The sequence below is a fragment of the Phyllobates terribilis genome, unplaced genomic scaffold (assembly GCF_046119375.1).
Source record: "Phyllobates terribilis strain yellow unplaced genomic scaffold, ASM4611937v1 Scaffold_5__5_contigs__length_657084704, whole genome shotgun sequence".
NCBI classification, from domain to species: Eukaryota; Metazoa; Chordata; class Amphibia; order Anura; family Dendrobatidae; genus Phyllobates; species Phyllobates terribilis.
This window is the reverse complement of record NW_027362765.1, coordinates 301198994-301220248: the sequence shown is the minus strand read 5'-3', so window position 1 is coordinate 301220248 and position 21255 is coordinate 301198994. Positions and strand designations below refer to the sequence as shown.

Sequence of the window (21255 nt, the reverse complement as noted above, 5' to 3'; positions counted from 1 at the left end):
CTGAAGCCCTGCTATGTGTTGCACAAGCGATTGGAAGATCGCAGCTTCAAGTCTCCTAATGAGACTATTGAAACAGATAAAAAGTAAAAAAAAAAAAATTATATTTGCCCCATTCAAAATAACAATAATAAAAAGATACACATATTTGGTATCGCTGCGTTCATAAACGCCCAATCTATCAAAATCTAAACTAAATTGATCTGATCCGAAAACAGCGTGAGGAAAAAAACCCGAAACGCCAGAATTACGGGGGGTTTTTGTCGTAATAACATTGCAATAAAATGCAATAAGGTGCGATCAAAGGATCATATGTACCCCAAAATAGCATCAATAAAAAAGACAGCTTGACGCACAAAAGATAAGCCCTCACCCGGCCTCAGATCCTGAAAAATGGAGACACTAAGGATCTTGGAAAATGGCACCATTTTTTTTTTCCTTTCATTTATTTATTTATGTAATTTATTTTTACAAACTTTAGATTTTTTTTCCACTACTTAAATAAAAAAGGACCTATACATGTTTGGTATCTACAAACCTGTAATGACCTGGAGAATCATAATGGCAGGTCCGTTTTAGCATTCAGTGAACGTAGTAAAAAAAAAATAATAATAATTGTGGAATTGCACTTTTTTAAAAAAAATTCACCGGACTTGGAATTTTTTCCCCGTTTTCCAGTGGATGATATGGTAAAAACAATTGTGTCATTCAAAAGTACAACTTGTCCCGCAAAAAATAAGCCCTCACGTGGCCATATTGACGGAAAAATAAAAAAGTTACAGCTCTGGGAAGAAGGGGAGCAAAAAACGAAAATGCAAAAACTGAAAAACCCAAGGTCGTTAATTGGTTAAAATGGACTTCCAGGAGAAATCCATTTTTGGAGTTTAGCATCTGTACGAAACCCGAACTCTTAAGCTTGGGTTCGCTAATCTCTACTCCCTGCTGCTCCATAGTGGATCCTAAGAACACATTCTTCCTGATATTTTGCCCTTCTCTTTGGTTCTCCTCATACAGCCCTCATCATAATCTCTTCCTGCTCACTTGCTCCAATGCCTGACACACTGCCCCCTCCAAACCCCACACCCTCACCAGGAATGTTATCACTGACCTCACTACCAAAAACATCTGGAAAACTTTATGTGCAACACAGATGTAGCAGAGTTTGAATTTGTCAAACGTAACTCGGCTACATCAAACAAGCTTTCAGCTACTGCCTGACAAACACAGCTCTGCTACATTTGGGAAGTCCTCATTTCTATATCGGACATGTTCAAGGAGAAGTTGACAAGCTCTGCTACATTTGAATAACTCAGCTACAGAAACAACAGACAGGCACAGCCAAAGGGTCCTGTTATCTTAAGGAAAGGTCAGCTTTACTACTTTCAAGAAGCCCAGCTCCTTTTTTTCTCCCTATTTTACAAAGACAGCTCTACTATATCAGGCAAGGTTTGTCTGCGCCATCTGACAACCGCAGCTCTGCTACATCTTTAGTACATCACATCCATTATCTGATGCTATAACCTCAAGTATACAGGGTATAAACAACCCCCAATCTCATCAATGATGCCTGGGTTAGGAGTAAGCATGCCTGATAGAGATTGGGCCTCATCCCCAGGACACACAATAAGACTTTTTTTTTTTTTTATAAGAATCGCAGCATATTCTGTATTTTAATGCTGCTGCTCGTCATAGTGAAGAAGCTGGTCAGTGTCTGGCTCGATTTGCAAACTATACAGATCACGCCTGCACTGACAGTCTTCTGTGCATCACTGCCCTGGAGAATGATGCCATCTGCACTGGATCTTGGTCAGTGAAAGAAGAGCGACTGTCAATCACTGACTGGAGATGAGCAGTGGGCAGGGGATAGGGAAGAGAGGCAGCAGAGCTGTAAGTGTGGTCCCTGTCCACTGCCCCTTTGCAGTTCATTTGCATAACAGTGCAACAATAAATTAACATAAAATGTAAACCCAAATTTCTAAAATAAAGGTATGGATGTAATCAGCAATGCCTTACATAGATGCCATTAGTTTGGGGTATAAAACCATGGAGACATGTTCTTTTTCTGTGATTGTGCAGGAAAACAGTAAAAAGACTGCAACCTTAAAAGTGGTACTCTCAAGTTTGGAAACACAAGGACCCCCACTGAGCTTGAGAACCGGGGCCATTAATGGAGCGATGGTGGACAATAAGCACCATTCATTCTTATGGCAGTCACATTAAGAATAAATGTAGCAGCGGGGGAACATGATGGACCACCATTCCATTCACACATGGGACCAGTGGGGTTGGGACGTTCTCACCGATCGCATTAATAGAGGATAACCTCCAAACACGAGAAAACCCCTTTTAGTGGTTCATTCATGTGGGGGGAGGCAATTTGCCTAATGTGCTCAGGGCAACAAGGTAGGCTGTCTCCCCCTGGTAGAAATGTAATTGTGTAAAGGAATAAAGTGAAGTTCCCTATCCATGTCTCACCTAATGCTCGGCTCCATTCCGGACTTATCCCAATGTATTCCTTCCTGTTCAGACAAAGAGAAACATGATTGAGTGACACAAGGACATCACAGCAGCTCGGCGTCCACCAGGACATATTACCTGCCCTCCAGCTCCAGAGCTTCCCCCCTCTGCACAGAGCCTACAGGTAAGGAACACAGACACTGGGTGTTAATGGAGTGACCGATCTGGGGGGCAGCAATGTGTGGGGGGAGTACATGCACTCCTACCCGGTAGCCGGGGGGTCTCCATGATCTGTGCCCAGCGCTCACTCCTTCTTCTACCTTAATGAGAATAACGAGAGCTATCAGCTCGGCCAGCAAACCTGAAAGCCCCCTTCTGCTGTCAATGCACGGTAGGCCACTGCTTGACAGTGCTTCAGGTGACTGCTACTATATGTGAGCCCCCCGCCCCTTCATTTATTACCCCTCCATCCCCTTCTGCCTAAAGCGTAAAAAGAGCATGACAGCATGAATGGCTCTGACACACAAATGTCTCCTCCTCCTGCTGTCAGTGACGGCAGCCCCTCCCCCAGCAGATATATATGCATGGATCCTTCCTACTACAGCCCTCAGAGCCACTAGCACTCACCGTGCCGCACCTTCTTTCTATCTGTAGTACTGTACGGAGCTGGGGCTGCAACTTCCGGTTCCACAAAGACCACGCCCACTTTCCATCCTTTCTTCCTGCGAATGCGTTCCACGGCGTTACTTCCTGACCTTTGCGTTCCACGTTCATTCTTGGATCTGTGATCAAGAAAACACCTTCCCTGGATGCAGGGAACCGCGATCATAGTGTCCTACAATAATGATTCCCATACGTGTCTCATACTGAAAATTGCACATTTTATACTCATGTTGAGAAATTGCAACTGCTGATGTGTCCCAAAATGCCGCAGCAAAGTACTGTGAGACCGAAGGCAATAGAGTTTACAGGAGGATTCCAGTTTGAGACCTTTACAGCATAGACAAGGAATAAGCCATAAATGTGAGGAAGATGCTGGTCTCTCTTTTATGGCTGTCCTGGTGACAGTGGATCACACTTAACCCCTTCACGCCATGGCTATTTTCCATTTTTTCTTTTAGTTTTTTTGCTCCCCTTCTTCCCAGAGCCAGAACTATTTTTATTTTTCCGTCAATATGGCTGCGGGACGAATTGTACTTTTGAATGACACCATTGATTCTACCATATAGTGTACTGAATAACAGGAAAAAAATTCCAACTGCAGTGAAATTGCAAAAAAAAATGCCATTCCACAATTATTTATTTTTTTTGTTTACCATGTTCACTAAATGGTAAAATTGACCTGGTAATATCATTCCCCAGGCAGTAAGAGTATGCAGATACCAAACCTGTATAGTTTATTTTTTATTTAGGTAGTGAAAAAAAATTCAGAAATTTGTATGAAAAAAATATTTTACGTTTGTCACCATTTTTTGAGACCTGTAGCTTCTCCATTTTTCAGGATCTGGGGCCGGGTGAGGCTTACTTTGTGTGCCGTGAGCTAGCGTTTTTATTGATACCATTTTGGGGTAGATATGTTTTGATCTCCTCTTATTGCATTTTATAGCAATGTTGCGGTGGCCAAAAAAAGCGTAATTCTGGCGTTTTTGATTCTTTTCTCATTACGCTATAACCCAATTGGATTCATTTACTTTATATATTGATAGATTGGGCGATTCTAGACACAGCGATACCAAATGTGTATTATTTTTTAATTGTTTTATTTTCAATGGGGCAAAAGGGGGGTGATTTGAACTTTTTTTTTTTTTTTTTTCTTCATATTTTTTTTACTTTGTTATTCACTTTTTACTTTATTTAATAGTCCTCTTAGGAGACTTGAAGCTGCGATTGTCCGTTCACCTGTGCTATATGTAGCAGAGCTTCAGCACTGCTATGTGTAGCAGAAATCGCGATCTATGAACGCCGGCTACAAGTTGGCGTTCACAGGAGATTCACAATGACAGGCACGGGGGTCTTCTGCAGACACCCGGCTGTCATGACAATCCATTGGCGCCCCCCGATCACGTGACAGGGGCGACGATGGGCGGGATTTGTAACACACTTCCTCCCGGCACATGTTAAATGCTGTTTTCACAAATTGACAGTGGGATTTAACTGGTAAATAGCCATGGGTAGATCTCTGATCCACCTACGACTGTTAAAGGCACATGACAGCTGAATAAATCAGCTATCAACTGTGGGGAAAGATGCAGGCTCAGCACCGGAGCCTGCATCAAAATCAGGGATACGACATATGATGTAAATATACGTTATATGTCGTGAAGGGGTTAAAAGGTTGCCATCATTTAAATTTTTATTTCCTACATCAATCGTTAACGTGGAAATAAGAAACTTTGTAATATACCTTATCAAAAAAATCTGCTTCTCTCTCGTACTGGACTGATCTTTCCCTCTGTAAACTGTATTCAGTGAATATAGATTTTCACATGCTGGGGTCATACGAGTGTATAAAAAATTGGTCAGAGTTCCATCCAGGAAAGTAGGACGATTTTTTCCTCACTTGTCATCCATGTGCTGTTTGTATACAATCCATTTTTTTCAGCAGCTATTAATCATTTACAGTTTCCTATGCTACAGAATTGCAATATATTCTTAAAAAGCGGATGCTATACTGTGGCTCCATATGGCATCCAATTTTTTTTTCGCACTCATAGACTTGAATGGCTGAGTATCATCTGATTTATGGAGGAAACTAGTGCATGCTGCGATTTTTTTTCACAGGTACATCTGGCATAGATTTATCAAAAAACCCTGAGGTTATAACATATTTCAGTGGCGGGGTCAGAATTGCATTTAATATAGCAGCTTTTCCATGTGAAATTTGCAACAAAATTAAATGTGGATTTTATAATTTGCATCAAGTTAAAGTTTTTTTTCTGGTCTCACAAAACCCCTGTGCCCCATCTACAGTCTGTTAAAAACAAATAACAGGCTGGGCTTTACTCACCCTACCTGGGTCCAATGCTGAGTCTCCGCCACTGCTCCCACTGTGTGTTACTGTCTGCAGCACTGACATAATGTCAACAGCACTGCAGCCAATCAATGAGCTCAGTCGCTCTGAGCAGCCTGTGCTGTCAAGTTGGGCAGAGTCGCTGAGCGCTGCAGTGCTGTTGATGTGATATCATCGCTGAAGACTATAACAGACACCAGAAGCAGTGGTGGAGGCTCAGATCTGGACATGGGAACAGTTGTTTTTTTTACAAAAATGTAAAACCCCTTAAATATTTTACTATTTTTTTAGTATGGTCAAAAATACCCTAAGTATACTTGCATTGCCAAAGGAACGTTGGCAGATTTTGTCAGAATTTACATACAAAAGCCGCTCATTTTAGTTTTCGTGGCTCCTGTCTCATGACACACAGCCTTGCCAGTCTCTTGGTCATGTATGCATTCAGTTGTTTCTTTCCTCCAACAGGCTGTCTTCAGCAATCCTTGGCTCTTGACTATCTCGCTGCCTAATGACATCCATCCCTCCAATCTTCTCACTGCACTCAGCTGTCCTTGGCTCTTGACCATCTCCCTGGACTCAGAAGTCCCTGCACCCGTCTGTCTCTCAATGCACTCTGTGGGCTTTGGCTCCAATCTTCTCACTGCAATCAACTATCCTTGTCTCCTGACTGTCTCACTGCATTCTGTCATACCTGGTTCTGACTGTCTCACTGCATTCTGCCATCCCTTGTTCTGACTGTCTCACTCCATTAATTAGTCCCTGGCTCCTGATTGTCTCACCACTCTCTGCCTTACCTGGTTCCAACAGTCTCACTGAACTCATTGGTCCCTGGCTCCGTCTCACTGCATTCAGTGGTTCCTGGCTCCGTCTCACTGCATTCAGTGGTTCCTGGCTCTGACTGTCTCACTGCATCCAGTGGTTCCCGGCTCTGACTGTCTCACTGCATTCAGTTGTTCCTGGCTCTGACTGTCTCACTGCATTCAGTGGTTCCTGGCTCTGACTGTATCACTGCATTCAGTGGTTCCTGGCTCTGACTGTCTCACTGCATTCAGTAGTTCCTGGCTCTGACTGTCTCACTGCATCCAGTGGTTCCCGGCTCTGACTGTCTCACAGCATTCAGTGGTTCTTGGCTCTGACTGTCTCACTGCATTCAGTAGTTCCTGGCTCTGACTGTCTCACTGCATTCAGTGGTTCCTGGCTATGACTGCCTCACTGCATCCAGTGGTTCCCGGCTCTGACTGTCTCACTGCATTCAGTTGTTCCTGGCTCTGACTGTCTCACTGCATTCAGTTGTTCCTGGCTCTGACTGTCTCACTGCATTCTGTAGTTCCTGGCTCTGACTGTCTCACTGCATCCAGTGGTTCCCGGCTCTGACTGTCTCACAGCATTCAGTGGTTCTTGGCTCTGACTGTCTCACTGCATTCAGTAGTTCTTGGCTCTGACTGTCTCACTGCATTCAGTGGTTCCTGGCTATGACTGCCTCACTGCATCCAGTGGTTCCCGGCTCTGACTGTCTCACTGCATTCAGTTGTTCCTGGCTCTGACTGTATCACTGCATTCAGTGGTTCCTGGCTCTGACTGTCTCACTGCATTCTGTAGTTCCTGGCTCTGACTGTCTCACTGCATCCAGTGGTTCCCGGCTCTGACTGTCTCACAGCATTCAGTGGTTCTTGGCTCTGACTGTCTCACTGCATTCAGTTGTTCCTGGCTCTGACTGTATCACTGCATTCAGTGGTTCCTGGCTCTGACTGTCTCACTGCATTCAGTGGTTCCTGGCTATGACTGCCTCACTGCATTCAGTGGTTCCTGGCTCTGACTGTCTCACTGCATTCAGCGGTTCCTGGCCATGACCGTCTCACAGCATTCAGTGGTTCTTGGCTCTGACTGTCTCACTGCATTCAGTTGTTCCTGGCTCTGACTGTCTCACTGCATTCAGTGGTTCCTGGCTATGACTGTCTCGCTGCATTCAGTGGTTCCTGGCTCTGACTGTCTCACTGCATTCAGCGGTTCCTGGCCATGACCGTCTCACAGCATTCAGTGGTTCTTGGCTCTGACTGTCTCACTGCATTCAGTTGTTCCTGGCTCTGACTGTCTCACTGCATTCAGTGGTTCCTGGCTCTGACTGTCTCACTGCATTCAGTTGTTCCTGGCTCTGTCTCACTGCATTCAGTGGTTCCTGGCTCTGACTGTCTCACAAAGTGCAATGATATTAATGCCTTGCTCCACCTGCAAAAAGATGCTGACTGTGACTTTGTTGGCAGACTTTCCTGTATCCAGAGTTAGGTGAGTATATAGTGTTTATTTCTTTAATTTATCAGTCAGTATTTATAAATGTATATGGGGGCATGTTACTGTTTGGTGGTGACTACTCTATGGACATCATACTGTATGGGACCATCCTATGGGATATTCACATGTACATAGGAGGTTATATGGGGCTCACACTGTATATATGGAGGCTATGTGGGGCTCACACTGCATGTATATACGGAGGCTATGTGGGGCTCACACTGTATGCATCTAGGGAGGCTGTGTGTAGCTCATGCTGTATATAGGGAGGCTATGTGGGGCTCACACTGTATATATGAAGGCTATATGGGCTTCACACTATGTATATATTTAGGCTATGTGGGGTTCACACTATATATGGAGGCTATGTGGGGCTAAAACTGAATTTTTGGAGGCTATGTGAGGGGCTCATACTGTATATTGGAGGCTCATACTGTATATAGGAGGCTATGTGGGGCTCATACTGTATATAAGGGGCTATGTGGGAGCTCAAACTGTATATAGGAGACTATGTGGGGCTTACACTGTATATATGGAGGCTATGTGGGGCTCACAATGTATATATGGAAGCTATGTGGGGTTCATACTGTATATATGAAGGATATATTAAATGTATGATGTATCACTTAATATTAAGAAAAATTTAGTATGCTGACATCCCCTATACACTCCCTGACAGAAGTTATGTCGCTTATCCATGTTATGTAAATAAAAGCTTATAACCTGACGTTAAATTCATCCGTTGGTTTTATAAATTACTCTTTTGAAAGCTGAAACCCTCCCAAATTTGGTTTAGGTTAAGAAAATAAATTGGCATCAATGCTGAAATATTGATCATTTAATGAACACAGAATGGTCAGATTTTGGCAAGACAAAAGTTTTGTCGCCCACAGAAAGTAATGTGATATTCAAACAAATAATTATCTTAAAATACAAATATATGTTGCATAACATTGGTGAATGAAGTTGTGGTGCTATTAGAGTCATATTTAATATTTTGTGTGACTTCCATGAGCTTGAAGGACTGCATCCATGCGGTTCAACAATGATTCATACAATTTATTAATGAAGTCATCAGGAATAGTAAATAATGCAGTCTTACATGCCACCCAGAGTTCATCTAGATTCTTTGGTTTTGTCTTCAAAGCTTCCTCTTTCATCCTACCCCAAACATGCTCAATGATGTCCATGTCTGGTGACTGGGCTGGCCAGTCCTTGAGCACCTTGATCATTTTTTGCCTGGAGGAACTTTGTTGTAGAGATGGATGTATGAGATGGAGTACCATCCTGCTGCAGAATTTGACCCCTTTTATGATTTGGAATGTAAGAGGTAGCTAATACTTCTTGATATTTTAGGCTATTGATATTGCTTTCCATATGAGCCCACACACAGCTCCCTATATACCGTAACAGCCCATAAACAGAAATCTATATACAGTATGAGCCCTCACATAGCCTCCTATACACAGTATGAGCCCCCAAATAGCCTCCTATATACAGTATGAGCCCTACTTAGCCTCCTTTATACAGTATGAGCCCCCAGCATAGCCTCCACTATACAGAATGAGCCCCCAGCATAGCCTCCCACATACAGTGTGAGCCCCATATAGCTTCCATAAATACAGAGTGAGTCCCACAAAGCCTCCATGTATACAATGTGAGCCCCACATAGCCTCCCTATATGCAGTATGAGCCCCAGATAGCCTCCATATATACGTACAATATGAGTCCTCAGCATAATTTCCATATACACAGTGTGAGCCCCATATAGCCTTCATATATAGCATGAGCCCCACATAGCCTCCCTATATACATACAGTGTGAGCCCCATATAACCTCCTATACACAGTATGAGCCCCACACAGCCTCCTATGTACATACAAATATCCCGTACACATGAAAAAAAAAACACCATACTCACCTCGCCCCTGTTCTCCAGGCTCTCTGCTTCTGTCTCCTGTGCACTGAATATTAGGAGCAGCGCGATGAAGTGACGTCATCGCGTCTGCTGGCTTACACGCTGATTGGGGGAAGATGGAGCTGACAGCCCCGTCCGCCACCAATTTATTCACTGCTGTCTGCATCCTGAGGATGCAGATAGCTGTGACAGCGGGAAGTGGCGGCGGATGAATGGCGAGCGGGGGAGGGCAGAGTGCGGCCCGTGGGTCACTGTTTCAGCCTTTCGACACGCGGGCCTTTCTGATGTGACCTGCAGGACGCAGTTTGCCCAGGTCTGTGCTAAGGGATCAGTACAATTTGGCTCTTGTCAAAGTCTCTCAGATCCACGTCTCTTGCTTTTAATACAAAAACTTCAAGAACTGACTGTTTACTGCTGACTATCATAACCCATCCAGTGACAGGAACCATTGTCACAAGATAATACATTCTTGTTGTTTTTATTTTGTAGCTGAAAAAAAGGTCTACTGGTAGGCTAAAGTGTTGTGGATGTGCTGCAGACTTGCAGCAAGTACGCAGTCCAAATTTCCAACATGTGGATGGGGTTATGAAAACAGCATGGTAAAGCACAAATAAGTATTTCAAATCCAAAGAAAAAGGCAACATTGTAAAATGCAATCCAAATATCTTTATTACAAATAGCCAATTATCGTACATCAGGTTTGGGTTTTTTTCCATACAAAATATCAGTGATGGTCTGTCTGCAGTGTCCAGAATCTTGTAATTTTTCTATCTGAAACTGTATCTTTGTAACACTGCACTTTTTAAGCCAATTCATTAAGACCGTCGATGGACATGCAGAGTAAGATGTTCTTAATTCATTAAGAGGTGCACGCCACTTAATGAATTAGGTGCATCTTACAAGTGCCATGCACCTCTGCTTAGATTTATGCCGAAAGTTATGCTACTAAAGTGGAGTAATTTTTCATGAATTAGTTGGTCAGGCAAAAGTATACCCCATCCGACACATGCTCAGCTTAGCAATGCTGTCCAAGACTAGTGTAAAACCGCAAAACGTTGCAATTTGTTTTTGCACAAAGTCCTTGTTGTGTAGAATTTTTGCAACTTATTAAGGTATTTTATGCCACAAAACTGGCAAAAACACCTTAGTGAATAGGGGGCCCTTGTGTTTATGCACTCTACTAACCTAGTTAAATAGAATACTTCATTTCCGTGTGTGGCACTACTATAACTACCAAGCAACATGCCCACTGGTTATATTTGACTCAGATCATTCCACCCCTTTTTATATCCAATCACTCACTTGCTTATGTCACCTGCACCGCAGAAACTTCTCCAGAATCTAACCTTTTGTTATCTTGTAAATTGCTTACTGTCAGTGTGAATAATAATGATTACTACAACTCACTGCTAATCAATCTTCCTTTTGCTAAACTCTCACCTCTCCATTCTATTCTGTATGCAGCAGCTAAGCTCATATGTCTGACCAGCCTTTTCACCAATGGTTGCACCCTGTGCCAGCTATTGAACTGGTTGCCCATCTGCTACACAATACAACATAAACATTCATCCACAAAACTCTTTACATTGCTGCACCATCCTAAATCTTGCCATCCTACTGATGCTGTATGTTCTGCTAATGACCCAATACTAATATCCTCCTAAATCCGAACCTTCCACTCCCATCTCCAATACTATTCTCATTCTGCACCTTTCCTCTTTAATACACTATCCTAGAAAAGTAGGTTAATTCCCAGTGTCTATAGTTTTAAGTGTACCCTGTAAACACATCTTTTTAGGCAGGCATATCAAACTTCTTTGCTAATCTAACTTTTCCCTTCCTACATTTCTCCCCAGAATCTGGTCCCTTGTATCATTTGTTCCTCTCGCCCCTCATGCACTTTGTATATGGACTTTGTATATGGACATCTACAGATACTGACTTGTGATCAGTCTATGCAGCTTTAGATGTGTACTCTTGTTTATTACAAAAGATGGCTAGACCATAAAATACAAGCTTTGCACCTTCTGTGTCCTCGATAGTTTATTATAAAGCAAGCCTGTGAACAAGGTCCTCACTTTTTGTTTGAAGGGTAAAAGTATGGGTTATTCTGTGATAAAATTATTATTAATAGCTTAAATCGAGCAAGAATTCTTGCACATTTATTGTAGAACATAACATTTCTGGCGCAAAATTAAAGTACAGTAAGTTATCCAGGAGGGGGCATAAAATAAGACCAAACAGTTAGAAGATGCGGCAGATTTATGTGATGAAATTGGCACTAATTCTTAATTATCTAATTTTAAGACAGTTTTAGCAACAATGCCCCAATGTTTGATGCGTTAACTGACAAAAGCAGGGGAACTCTTTGTTTTTTTAAATGTGTCTGTTGCTTGTTTGTTTTATGGTAATGAAATTTTTTGAGGTGCAGTTGGTAATAATTGTTGGCCCCAATTCATCATTTGCTTTTTTTTAAAGTCACTTTCCTTTTTTTTGTATTGTGGTATTAGTTGTCGTTTTTGGTTCTCAATTCATAAAAAATGGAGCATTTGATTCAGGATTTTGGCGCAAAGTAAAAAAATTGACTTTTTTTTTACTGTTTTGAATGGCTTTTGTGACTTTTGGGGGGGGGACTGGAGTGAAATTACAATAAATTTAATGACTTTAAATTAAAAATTGATGAATCGGGCGAAAACATCTGGAATCACTAAACTCCACCTTAGTTCTAGACTTAAAAAAAGGCTCAAATAGAATAATGAATTGGGTACAAACAAAAAGGCGCAAAACACACAAAACTAAACGAAAAACAAAGGCAATGATGAATCGAGGCTGTTGTCTTTTCTTTTGATTTGGTGCCCTGACTATAGAACTCAATACATGCTGATGTGAACTCAACAATCTAACACAATCAATAATACTTAGTGATAATTTTACCTTGTGTATATCGGTATGGTGGAGCCTAGTTTTATGGCCCAACTAAGTTCAGTACTATTAACTTGAAAGCTCTGAGCTGCAGTAACAGGACCAGCTAGACTCGCATAGATGTCATTGTGAAGGTTACTACAGCATTGGGGGTCTCAGGGTTATTAATATTATACAATATTAAAGGGGTTTACATAGAGTGAACTCATCAGATTGGCACCCTATTGATCCAATAATCTGGTAATAGCTTGTGCTGCACCAGCTGGAGTATGGTCCAGAACACCACAATGTGGAGTGCCACACAGTACTCTTGGGTACCGCAGGTCTCAGTAAACTGAATGTGACCTGAGATGGTGTACTCAAGAACAGATGAGGATAGGTGATCAATATCTTGGTCCTGGACAATCCTTTAATCTATAGTATGTTAATAAGGCACATGGCACATATAATTTAGCAGGTGCTATCTTTGGAATTTTTTGGTTAATAGGCTAAATGAAGGAGTCCTTGTCCTGCTTGGCAGAGAACAAGAGGGACATATTTACATTAAGGCATCTCCTTTTCACTTCTTGATGAAATAGAGATTGGAGAACTCAGAATTCCGATGTCCCACAGCAAGTACAAGCAATATGTGAGTAGAATTATACTGGATTGGTAACATTTTCCAAATCTTGATAGTCTGAGAAAAGAATCAGAAAAAAAAAATATATAGTAAAAATAAATACTATAATAATAACTAATTATACTAATACACAATAAAAATAATGATACATGGTAATAAAATACACAATAATAAAATCATAAAAAAATTATGAAATACTGTACAGTAATAAAATATGCAATAAAAATAAAATAATTAAAATAGTGATAAACAGGAATGGGACATCTGGGAAAACCAGTTGTTCCATTCTGTCATGACAGCTGAGGTTACAAAGGTAGATCATAGTTCTCAGTCAGTGATGGGGGATGAATCACCCCCACACCCGGGAATGGACACGCCCCTGTTTCTGCTGGGTTTAGGGTAAGTGCCTACTACGTGTCCCAGCCTGAGGCCCCGACGCTGCAGTGGAGCCACAGGCGGATATGCAAATGAGCTGCTCCTTTTTCTTTAACTTGCGGACTTTCCTCATAGAGGTTAGGTCTATTGGGAAAGCACTCATGAGTACCCACCGGAGAAATTAACATGCTGCGGTCTGGAAAGACGCGCCGCATGTCAGTTTCTGCGGGTGAGCCGCAGGCACATAGTGGACATGGGATTTCTAGAAATCCCATCCACTATGCTGTAACATCTGGTCACTGCGGGTTTGACACTGTATAACACGCAGCATCAAACCCGCAGCGGCTCTGGATCGTGGGCACACAGCCTTAAAAACCCAGCGCTGGACACATCCTTTCTCTCTTTGACCATGGCAGAATCATAAGAGGATGAGCATAATGGGCTAAGTAACCTCCACTAACCCCCTGCATTACCCTTGCATACTTAACTCCTGTAACCCTGCATTAACCCCCTCCTGCATACTGGGAGCCCTGTGTTAACCCCCTCTTGCATACTGGGGCCCATGCATTAACCCCCTTAAACTATACTCTTGTTGCCACATATCTTCATATAGGGAAAGCGAGTGTTAGCTGGTGTGAGATGTGTGTCGGTTCACCAGAGTGATATAATTGTGTAAATCTGTATCCACACCAGTATAACACTGTACTTGTTGAAAGAATATACAGTACAGACCAAAAGTTTGGACACACCTTCTCATTTAAAGATTTTTCTGTATTTTCATGACTATGAAAATTGTACATTCACACTGAAGACATCAAAACTATGAATTAACACATGTGGAATTATATACTTAATAAAAAAGTGTGAAACAACTGAAAATATGGCTTATATTCTAGGTTATTCAAAGTAGCCACCTTTTGCTTTGATGACTGCTTTGCACACTCTTGACATTCTCTTGATGAGCTTCAAGAGGTAGTCACCGGAAAAGGTTTTCACTTCACAGGTGTGCCCTGTCAGGTTTAATAAGTGGGATTTCTTGCCTTATAAATGGGGTTGGGACCATCAGTTGTGTTGTGCAGAAGTCTGGTGGATACACAGCTGATAGTCCTACTGAATAGACTGTTAGAATTTGTATTATGGCAAGAAAAAAGCAGCTAAGTAAAGAAAAACAAGTCAGTCCGGAAAATTGGGAAAACTTTGAAAGTGTCCCCAAGTGCAGTTGCAAAAACCATCAAGCGCTACAAAGAAACTGGCTCACATGAGGACCGCCCCAGGAAAGGAAGACCAAGAGTCACCTCTGCTTCTGAGGATAAGTTTATCCGAGTCACCAGCCTCAGAAATTGAAGGTTAACAGCAGCTCAGATTAGAGACCAGGTCAATGCCACACAGAGTTCTAGCAGCAGACACATCTCTACAACAACTGTTAAGAGGAGACTTTGTGCAGCAGGCCTTCATGGTAAAATAGCTGCTAGGAAACCACTGCTAAGGACAGGCAACAAGCAGAAGAGACTTGTTTGGGCTAAAGAACACAAGGAATGGACATTAGACCAGTGGAAATCTGTACTTTGGTCTGATGAGTCCAAATTTGAGCTCTTTGGTTCCAACCACCGTGTCTTTGTGCGACGCAGAAAAGGTGAACGGATGGACTCTACATGCCTGGTTCCCACCGAGAAGCATGGAGGAGGAGGTGTGATGGTGTAGGGCTGCTTTGCTGGTGACACTGTTGGGGATTTATTCAAAATTGAAGGCATACTGAACCAGCATGGCTACCACAGCATCTTGCAGCGGCATGCTATTCCATCCGGTTTGCGTTTAGTTGGACCATCATTTATTTTTCAACAGGACAATGACCCCAAACACACCTCCAGGCTGTGTAAGGGCTATTTGACCAAGAAGGAGAGTGATGGGGTGCTACGCCAGATGACCTAACCTCCACAGTCACCAGAACTGAACCCAATCGAGATGGTTTGGGGTGAGCTGGACCGCAGAGTGAAGGCAAAAGGGCCAACAAGTGCTAAGCATCTCTGGGAACTCCTTCAAGATTGATGGAAGACCATTTCCGGTGACTACCTCTTGAAGCTCATCAAGAGAATGCCAAGAGTGTGCAAAGCAGTCAAAACCCATCTCTTTAAACAAGCCTACCACCTCAACTACTCAGTAAACTAACTTTCCCCTGTTCCCTCCTAAATACTATTCAGAATCTGCACCCTACTGTTCATCTGTTTCTACACCCTCCATGCACTCGATAACTGCACTCGGTAATTGAGTATTGCACTTTAACATACAGGCTGATGACCGGATCATACAGCTTTATATGATTATCCCGACTTATTATAATTGCCAGACCTGAAATAACAAGCACTTTCCACCTATTGTGTCCCCCCATTTCCATGTAGATTGTAAGCTTGCGAGCAGGGACCTCACTCCTGATGTAACTGTTAAAGTGTCTCACCTTGTATTGAATTTATTCTTTGTACATGTCCCCGCTTAATTGTAAAGTGCTGCGGAATATGTTGGCGCTATATAAATAAAAATTATTATTATTATTATTAAAGCAGTCATCAAAGCAAAAGGTGGCTACTTTGAAGAACCTAGAATATAAGACATATTTTCAGTTGTTTCACACTCTTTTGTTAAGTATATAATTCCACATGTGTTAATTCATAGTTTTGATGCCTTCAGTGTGAATGTACAATTTTCATAGTCATGAAAATACAGAAAAATCTTTAAATGAGAAGGTGTGTCCAAACTTTTGGTCTGTACTGTATATATATATATATATATATATATATATATATACACATATATATATATATATATATATATATATATGTAAGGTTTTAACTCTGTGAATGATTTAAAATGTATTGTATTACTTGATTATAGGGTAGTATGATTATTAGAGTAGTAATGGTGAAATCTGCCAAACCAACAAAGGGGAGTTGGTGATTGGTCTAGCTCCAGTGTGGGAGGGGCTTAGTGCTCTTTGCTCAGAGGATTTCTCAGTGACAGTTGAAAAACATATATGATAGGAATAAGTGGAGGGGCCATTTTGGGGGTAGTCTGGAATATGTCCTGAACTGAAGAAGACACGCTGGAAGGTAATTCAACAGCATCTGCTTGTGAAAACACCCCATTGACTCCGGAGAAACGAGATATTGAAGCTGAGATTGCTCACGACCGGAACCTGTCCAAATCTGAGGAAATTCCTGTCAGAAACGATAAAGGCCAGGATCTATGGTGAAGAGGTGTTGGACACCACTGAGAAATTAAGCATCAATGGTACTGCTCACCTGTTAAAGGGGCCCCGCAGTGAGTAACTGTTCACACATTACATATTAGCACAAAAAAATATTCAAGGCTAAAGTATAGCCTGTAGTTAGTTAGGTATATTAACTTCTTCACACAACTTTTGGGGGTAATATCAGCATCCAGAATTTTCAGATTCGCTGCCTCGGTTTATGCTGAATCAATAACTAATCCCAAACCACTTTGAGCTGCCGACACAGCACACTACGGACTCCGGATCATATTTGTACTCCAGTTTGTTACAGGAGGAAGTTTCTGCGCAGCATCTTAATACCGGACAGTTATTTAACTACGTGCGACTATATGTACGGCTAAACGTCCGTCACTGCAGTTCGTTTTGGGTATTTTCATTACAGCAGACGACGGACTGTTCCTCTGTAAACACTACGGAAAGGGGAAGGGAACTATGGTTGGGTAAATAGAGGAAATATTGGTAAGATTGTAAAACCTCAGTGTTATACCGCTGGCTAGCCTGTACGTTACATGCATATAATTAATCTAATTCTTAAGGTGTAAAACGGTAACAGGCGGCCAGTTTAGACAGGTACGCCAGCAAGAAAAATGTATAAAAAGAGAGTAAATACAGATTGCTTAGGTGCCACGCTGTATAGCACTGAGGTTCAGCTGTTGACTAATGTTTGCATAATATCTACATGTTTTCTTTTTGTATGGGCTGGGTAAAAAAATATACAATTAAATAAGTAAAATAGTTTAGTTTGAGATCAAACTGTGTAAGAGTTTGTTTTCTCGCCCGTGGCTCTGCCGTTTCCTGAAGAACACTCCTGGTACACGACTTACAGTGGGGTGGGCTGCTATTGGACGTGTGTGATTAGATAACCTGGGTGGAAAATATTATATTATTATTAGGTAATTGTGAGTTTGAATTTGTGGCATTGTTGTGCTATTACTGTATTAGTCTTCAATATATACACTACCGTTCAAAAGTTTGGGGTCACCCAGACAATTTTGTGTTTTCCATGAAAACTCATACTTTTATTTATCAAATGAGTTGGAAAATGAATAGAAAATATAGTCCAGACACTGACAAGGTTAGAAATAATGATTTTTATTAGAAAGAATAATTTTCTCCTTCAAACTTTGCTTTTGTCAAAGAATGCTCCCTTTGCAGCAATTACTGCATTGCAGACCTTTGGCATTCTAGCTGTTAATTTGCTGAGGTAATCTTGAGAAATTTCCCCCCATGCTTCCTGAAGCCCCTCCCACATGGTCGATTGGCTTGATGGGCACATTTTGCGTACCATACGGTCAAGCTGCTCCCACAACAGCTCAATGGGGTTGAGATCTGGTGACTGCACTGGCCACTCCATTACAGATAGAATACCAGCTGCCTGCTTCTTCCCTAAATAGTTCATGCATAATTTGGAGGTGTGCTTTGGGTTATTGTCCTGTTGTAGGATGAAATTGGCTCCAATCAAGCGCTGTCCACAGGGTATGGCATGGCGTTGCAAAATGGAGTGATAGCCTTCCTTATTCAAAATCCCATTTACCTTGTACAAATCTCCCACTTTACCAGCACTAAAGCAACCTCAGACCATCACATTACCTCCACCATGCTTGACAGATGGCGTCAGGCACTCTTCCAGCATCTTTTCAGTTGTTCTGCGTCTCACAAATGTTCTTCTGTGTGATCCAAACACCTCAAACTTTGATTCGTCTGTCCATAAAACTTTTTTCCAATTTTCCTCTGTCCAATGTCTGCATTCTTTTGCCCATATTAATCTTTTCCTTTTATTAGCCAGTCTCAGATATAGCTTTTTCTTTGCCACTTTGCCCTGAAAGCCAGCATCCCGGAGTCACCTCTTCACTGTAGACGTTGACACTGGCATTTTGCATGTACTATTTAATGAAGCTGCCAGTTGAGGAGCTGTGAAGCGTCGATTTCTCAAACTAGAGGCTCTAATGTACTTTGCTTGTTGCTCAGTTGTGCAGCGGGGCCTCCCACTTCTCTTTCTACTCTGGTTAGAGCCTGTTTGTGCTCTCCTCTGTGTAACATACCTGGCGGCGTCCTTGCATAGTGGTCCATCTCCCACTGTGCAAGAGCGCGCACTTGATCTCCTGTCCAGAATGTCTCTCTGGCTTCCCTCCATGCTGTCTGTTTGTGTCTGTTTCTGCTGCTTAAGGGCGGCGCCCGATCACTTCCTGCTTTTTGTACCTGCTGTGGGTCACACCCCTTGTGTCTGTCACCTGGTATATAGCTCAGCTGCTCCCATCTATCCCTGCCTGAGCATAGTGTTTCATTCAGTGTGTGCTTGCACTCTGAAGGTGCCAGGTCCCGTTCTGTGTTCTCTTGTCTGCCTATCCTGGAGGCTGTATTTCCAGGCCTGTCTGAACACGCTCCTAGCCTGTTCCTCCTGCCTTCTAGGGGCCGATTACCTAGACCTGTTCCTGTATCTTGTCTGACCTGTCTGAACACGCTCCTAGCCTGTTCCTCCCGCCTTCTAGGGGCTGATTACCTAGACCCGCTCCTGTATCTTGTCTGTCCTGTCTGAACACGCTCCTTGCCTGTTCGTCCTGCCTCTCTGGGGGCCGTATTCCCAGACCCGCTCCTGTATTCCGCTGCAGTGTCGGTCTCCTCCGTACACTCAGTTCCAGTCTGAACTCTCTCCTATCCTTTACCTGTTTTGCCTCTATGTCCGTTCCCTTCCTTTTTCTGCAGAGTCTGAACTCGTACCTAACTCCTGCTTGTTGTCTCTGTACTCCCGTTTGTGAGTTTGTGGTCCACTCGCTACTTCTCTGCTAGTACCCTGTGGGTGTCTGGCTCTGCCTTTCCCTTCCTGTCTGTTCCGTGTGAACAGAGCCCTGTCCCCCCTACTCAGCCTTGCCTGCTCTGACTCCTTTGCTCACCGCTCCGGCGGTTCTAGCCTGCTCTGACTCCTTTGCTCACCGCTCCGGCGGTTCTAGCCTGCTCTGACTCCTTTGCTCACCGCTCCGGCGGTTCTAGTCTGCCCTGCTTCTGCCCGCTGCTCCGGCAGTCCTGTCCTGCCCTGCTTCTGCCCGCTGCTCCGGCAGTCCTGTCCTGCCCTGCTTCTGCCCGCTGCTCCGGCAGTCCTGTCCTGCCCTGCTTCTGCCTGCTGCTCCGGCAGTCCTGTCCTGCCCTGCTTCTGCCCGCTGCTCCGGCAGTCCTGTCCTGCCCTGCTTCTGCCCGCTGCTCCGGCAGTCCTGTCCTGCTTCTGCCCGCTGCTCCGGCAGTCCTGTCCTGCCCTGCTTCTGCCCGCTGCTCCGGCAGTCCTGTCCTGCCCTGCTTCTGCCCGCTGCTCCGGCAGTCCTGTCCTGCCCTGCTTCTGCCCGCTGCTCCGGCAGTCCTGTCCTGCCCTGCTTCTGCCCGCTGCTCTGGCAGTCCTGTCCTGCCCTGCTTCTGCCCGCTGCTCCTGCAGCCCCGTCCTGCTCTGTTCTTGCCCACCGCTTCGGGCGTTCCCTCTCTGCTGTGGTTGTCTACCGCATCTGCGGTTCTGTGACCCAGTCTGTACTGGGTCTTAACCTTTCTGTGCTCCAGCCCGTCCTTTCGGCCAGTACCTCCCTGCCTGCATACTCGCCTGTATCCACCCATCTGCATACCTGCCGTGTTTGCTTATATCCACCAGTCTGTGCCAGCCTAACCTGCCTGTTCCTGAGTCCCAGTGTGTACTGGGTCCTATCCCGCCTGTGTTCCTACCTGCTAGTGCCTCCCTGTCTGCACTCTAGCTGTGCTTGCCTGTACCCCTCTACCTGTATTGTTCCTGAGTCCCAGTGTGTACTGGGTCCTATCCCGCCTGTGTTCCTACCTGCTAGTGCCTCCCTGTCTGCACTCTAGCTGCGCTTGCCTTTACCCGCCTGCCTGCATACCAGTCGTGCCTGCCTATACCCTCCAGTCTGTGCGCCAGCCTAACCAGCCTGATCCAGTAATCCCTGTGTGGGTCAACCCCCGTGTCCGGAGTTTGACCTGGAGTAGCACCTGGTCCCTCTGCCCGGTTTCTCCCTGGTGCACTGGCGTCGTATGCCGTCGTGCCATCTTGGTCGGATCGGCCAGATACTTAGTCACGCCCCTCCAGGCACTCTCCGGTTCATGGTCCAGTGGAATCACTACAATCACACGCACACGCCGCTCAGCCCGGGCGTGTGCATAACAGCATGCTCAGGCCATGGTTCCCGTTGAGCCCCACGGCCTTCGCTCTCTGAGAAGTTTTCCAGCGAATACATGCATTAAAATAAATAAATAAATTTTTTTTTTTTCCCTTTAGCTGAGTTCCAGGCGAATTACGCACCCGTCCAGATGGATCTATCTGCTCTCGTTCCCGCGGATCCGCTACGTTATTATGGGGATCCTAGACAAAGTCGTGCATTTGTGGAGCAATGCATGCT

General features: G+C 43.8%; 1 protein-coding gene and 1 long non-coding RNA gene across 7 annotated transcripts in view; both read right to left on the bottom strand.

The window, feature by feature from the left end:
* LOC141273074 (uncharacterized) overlaps positions 1 to 3243 on the bottom strand; it is a 47476-nt gene extending 44233 nt beyond the window's left edge. The window contains exons 1-4 of one of the 6 annotated variants that reach the window (XM_073684434.1): positions 3082 to 3128; positions 2721 to 2770; positions 2593 to 2632; positions 2473 to 2516 (exon numbers count right to left, since the gene is read on the bottom strand). In XM_073684434.1, coding sequence (XP_073540535.1) covers positions 2473 to 2489 — 17 coding nt within the window. In that variant the 5' untranslated portion in view covers positions 2490 to 2516; positions 2593 to 2632; positions 2721 to 2770; positions 3082 to 3128. Of the gene's footprint in view, positions 1 to 2472; positions 2517 to 2592; positions 2633 to 2720; positions 2775 to 2916; positions 3011 to 3081 lie in introns of those variants that run through there. The other 5 variants (XM_073684436.1, XM_073684432.1, XM_073684435.1 and 2 more) reach the window with 5 other exon arrangements.
* Positions 3244 to 11991: 8748 nt separating this feature from the next.
* The window catches only part of LOC141273076 (uncharacterized), a 67595-nt gene continuing 58331 nt past the window's right edge, over positions 11992 to 21255 (bottom strand). The window contains exon 4 of the long non-coding RNA XR_012322058.1: positions 11992 to 13269. This is a non-coding gene — a long non-coding RNA (uncharacterized lncRNA). The remainder of the gene's footprint in view (positions 13270 to 21255) is intronic.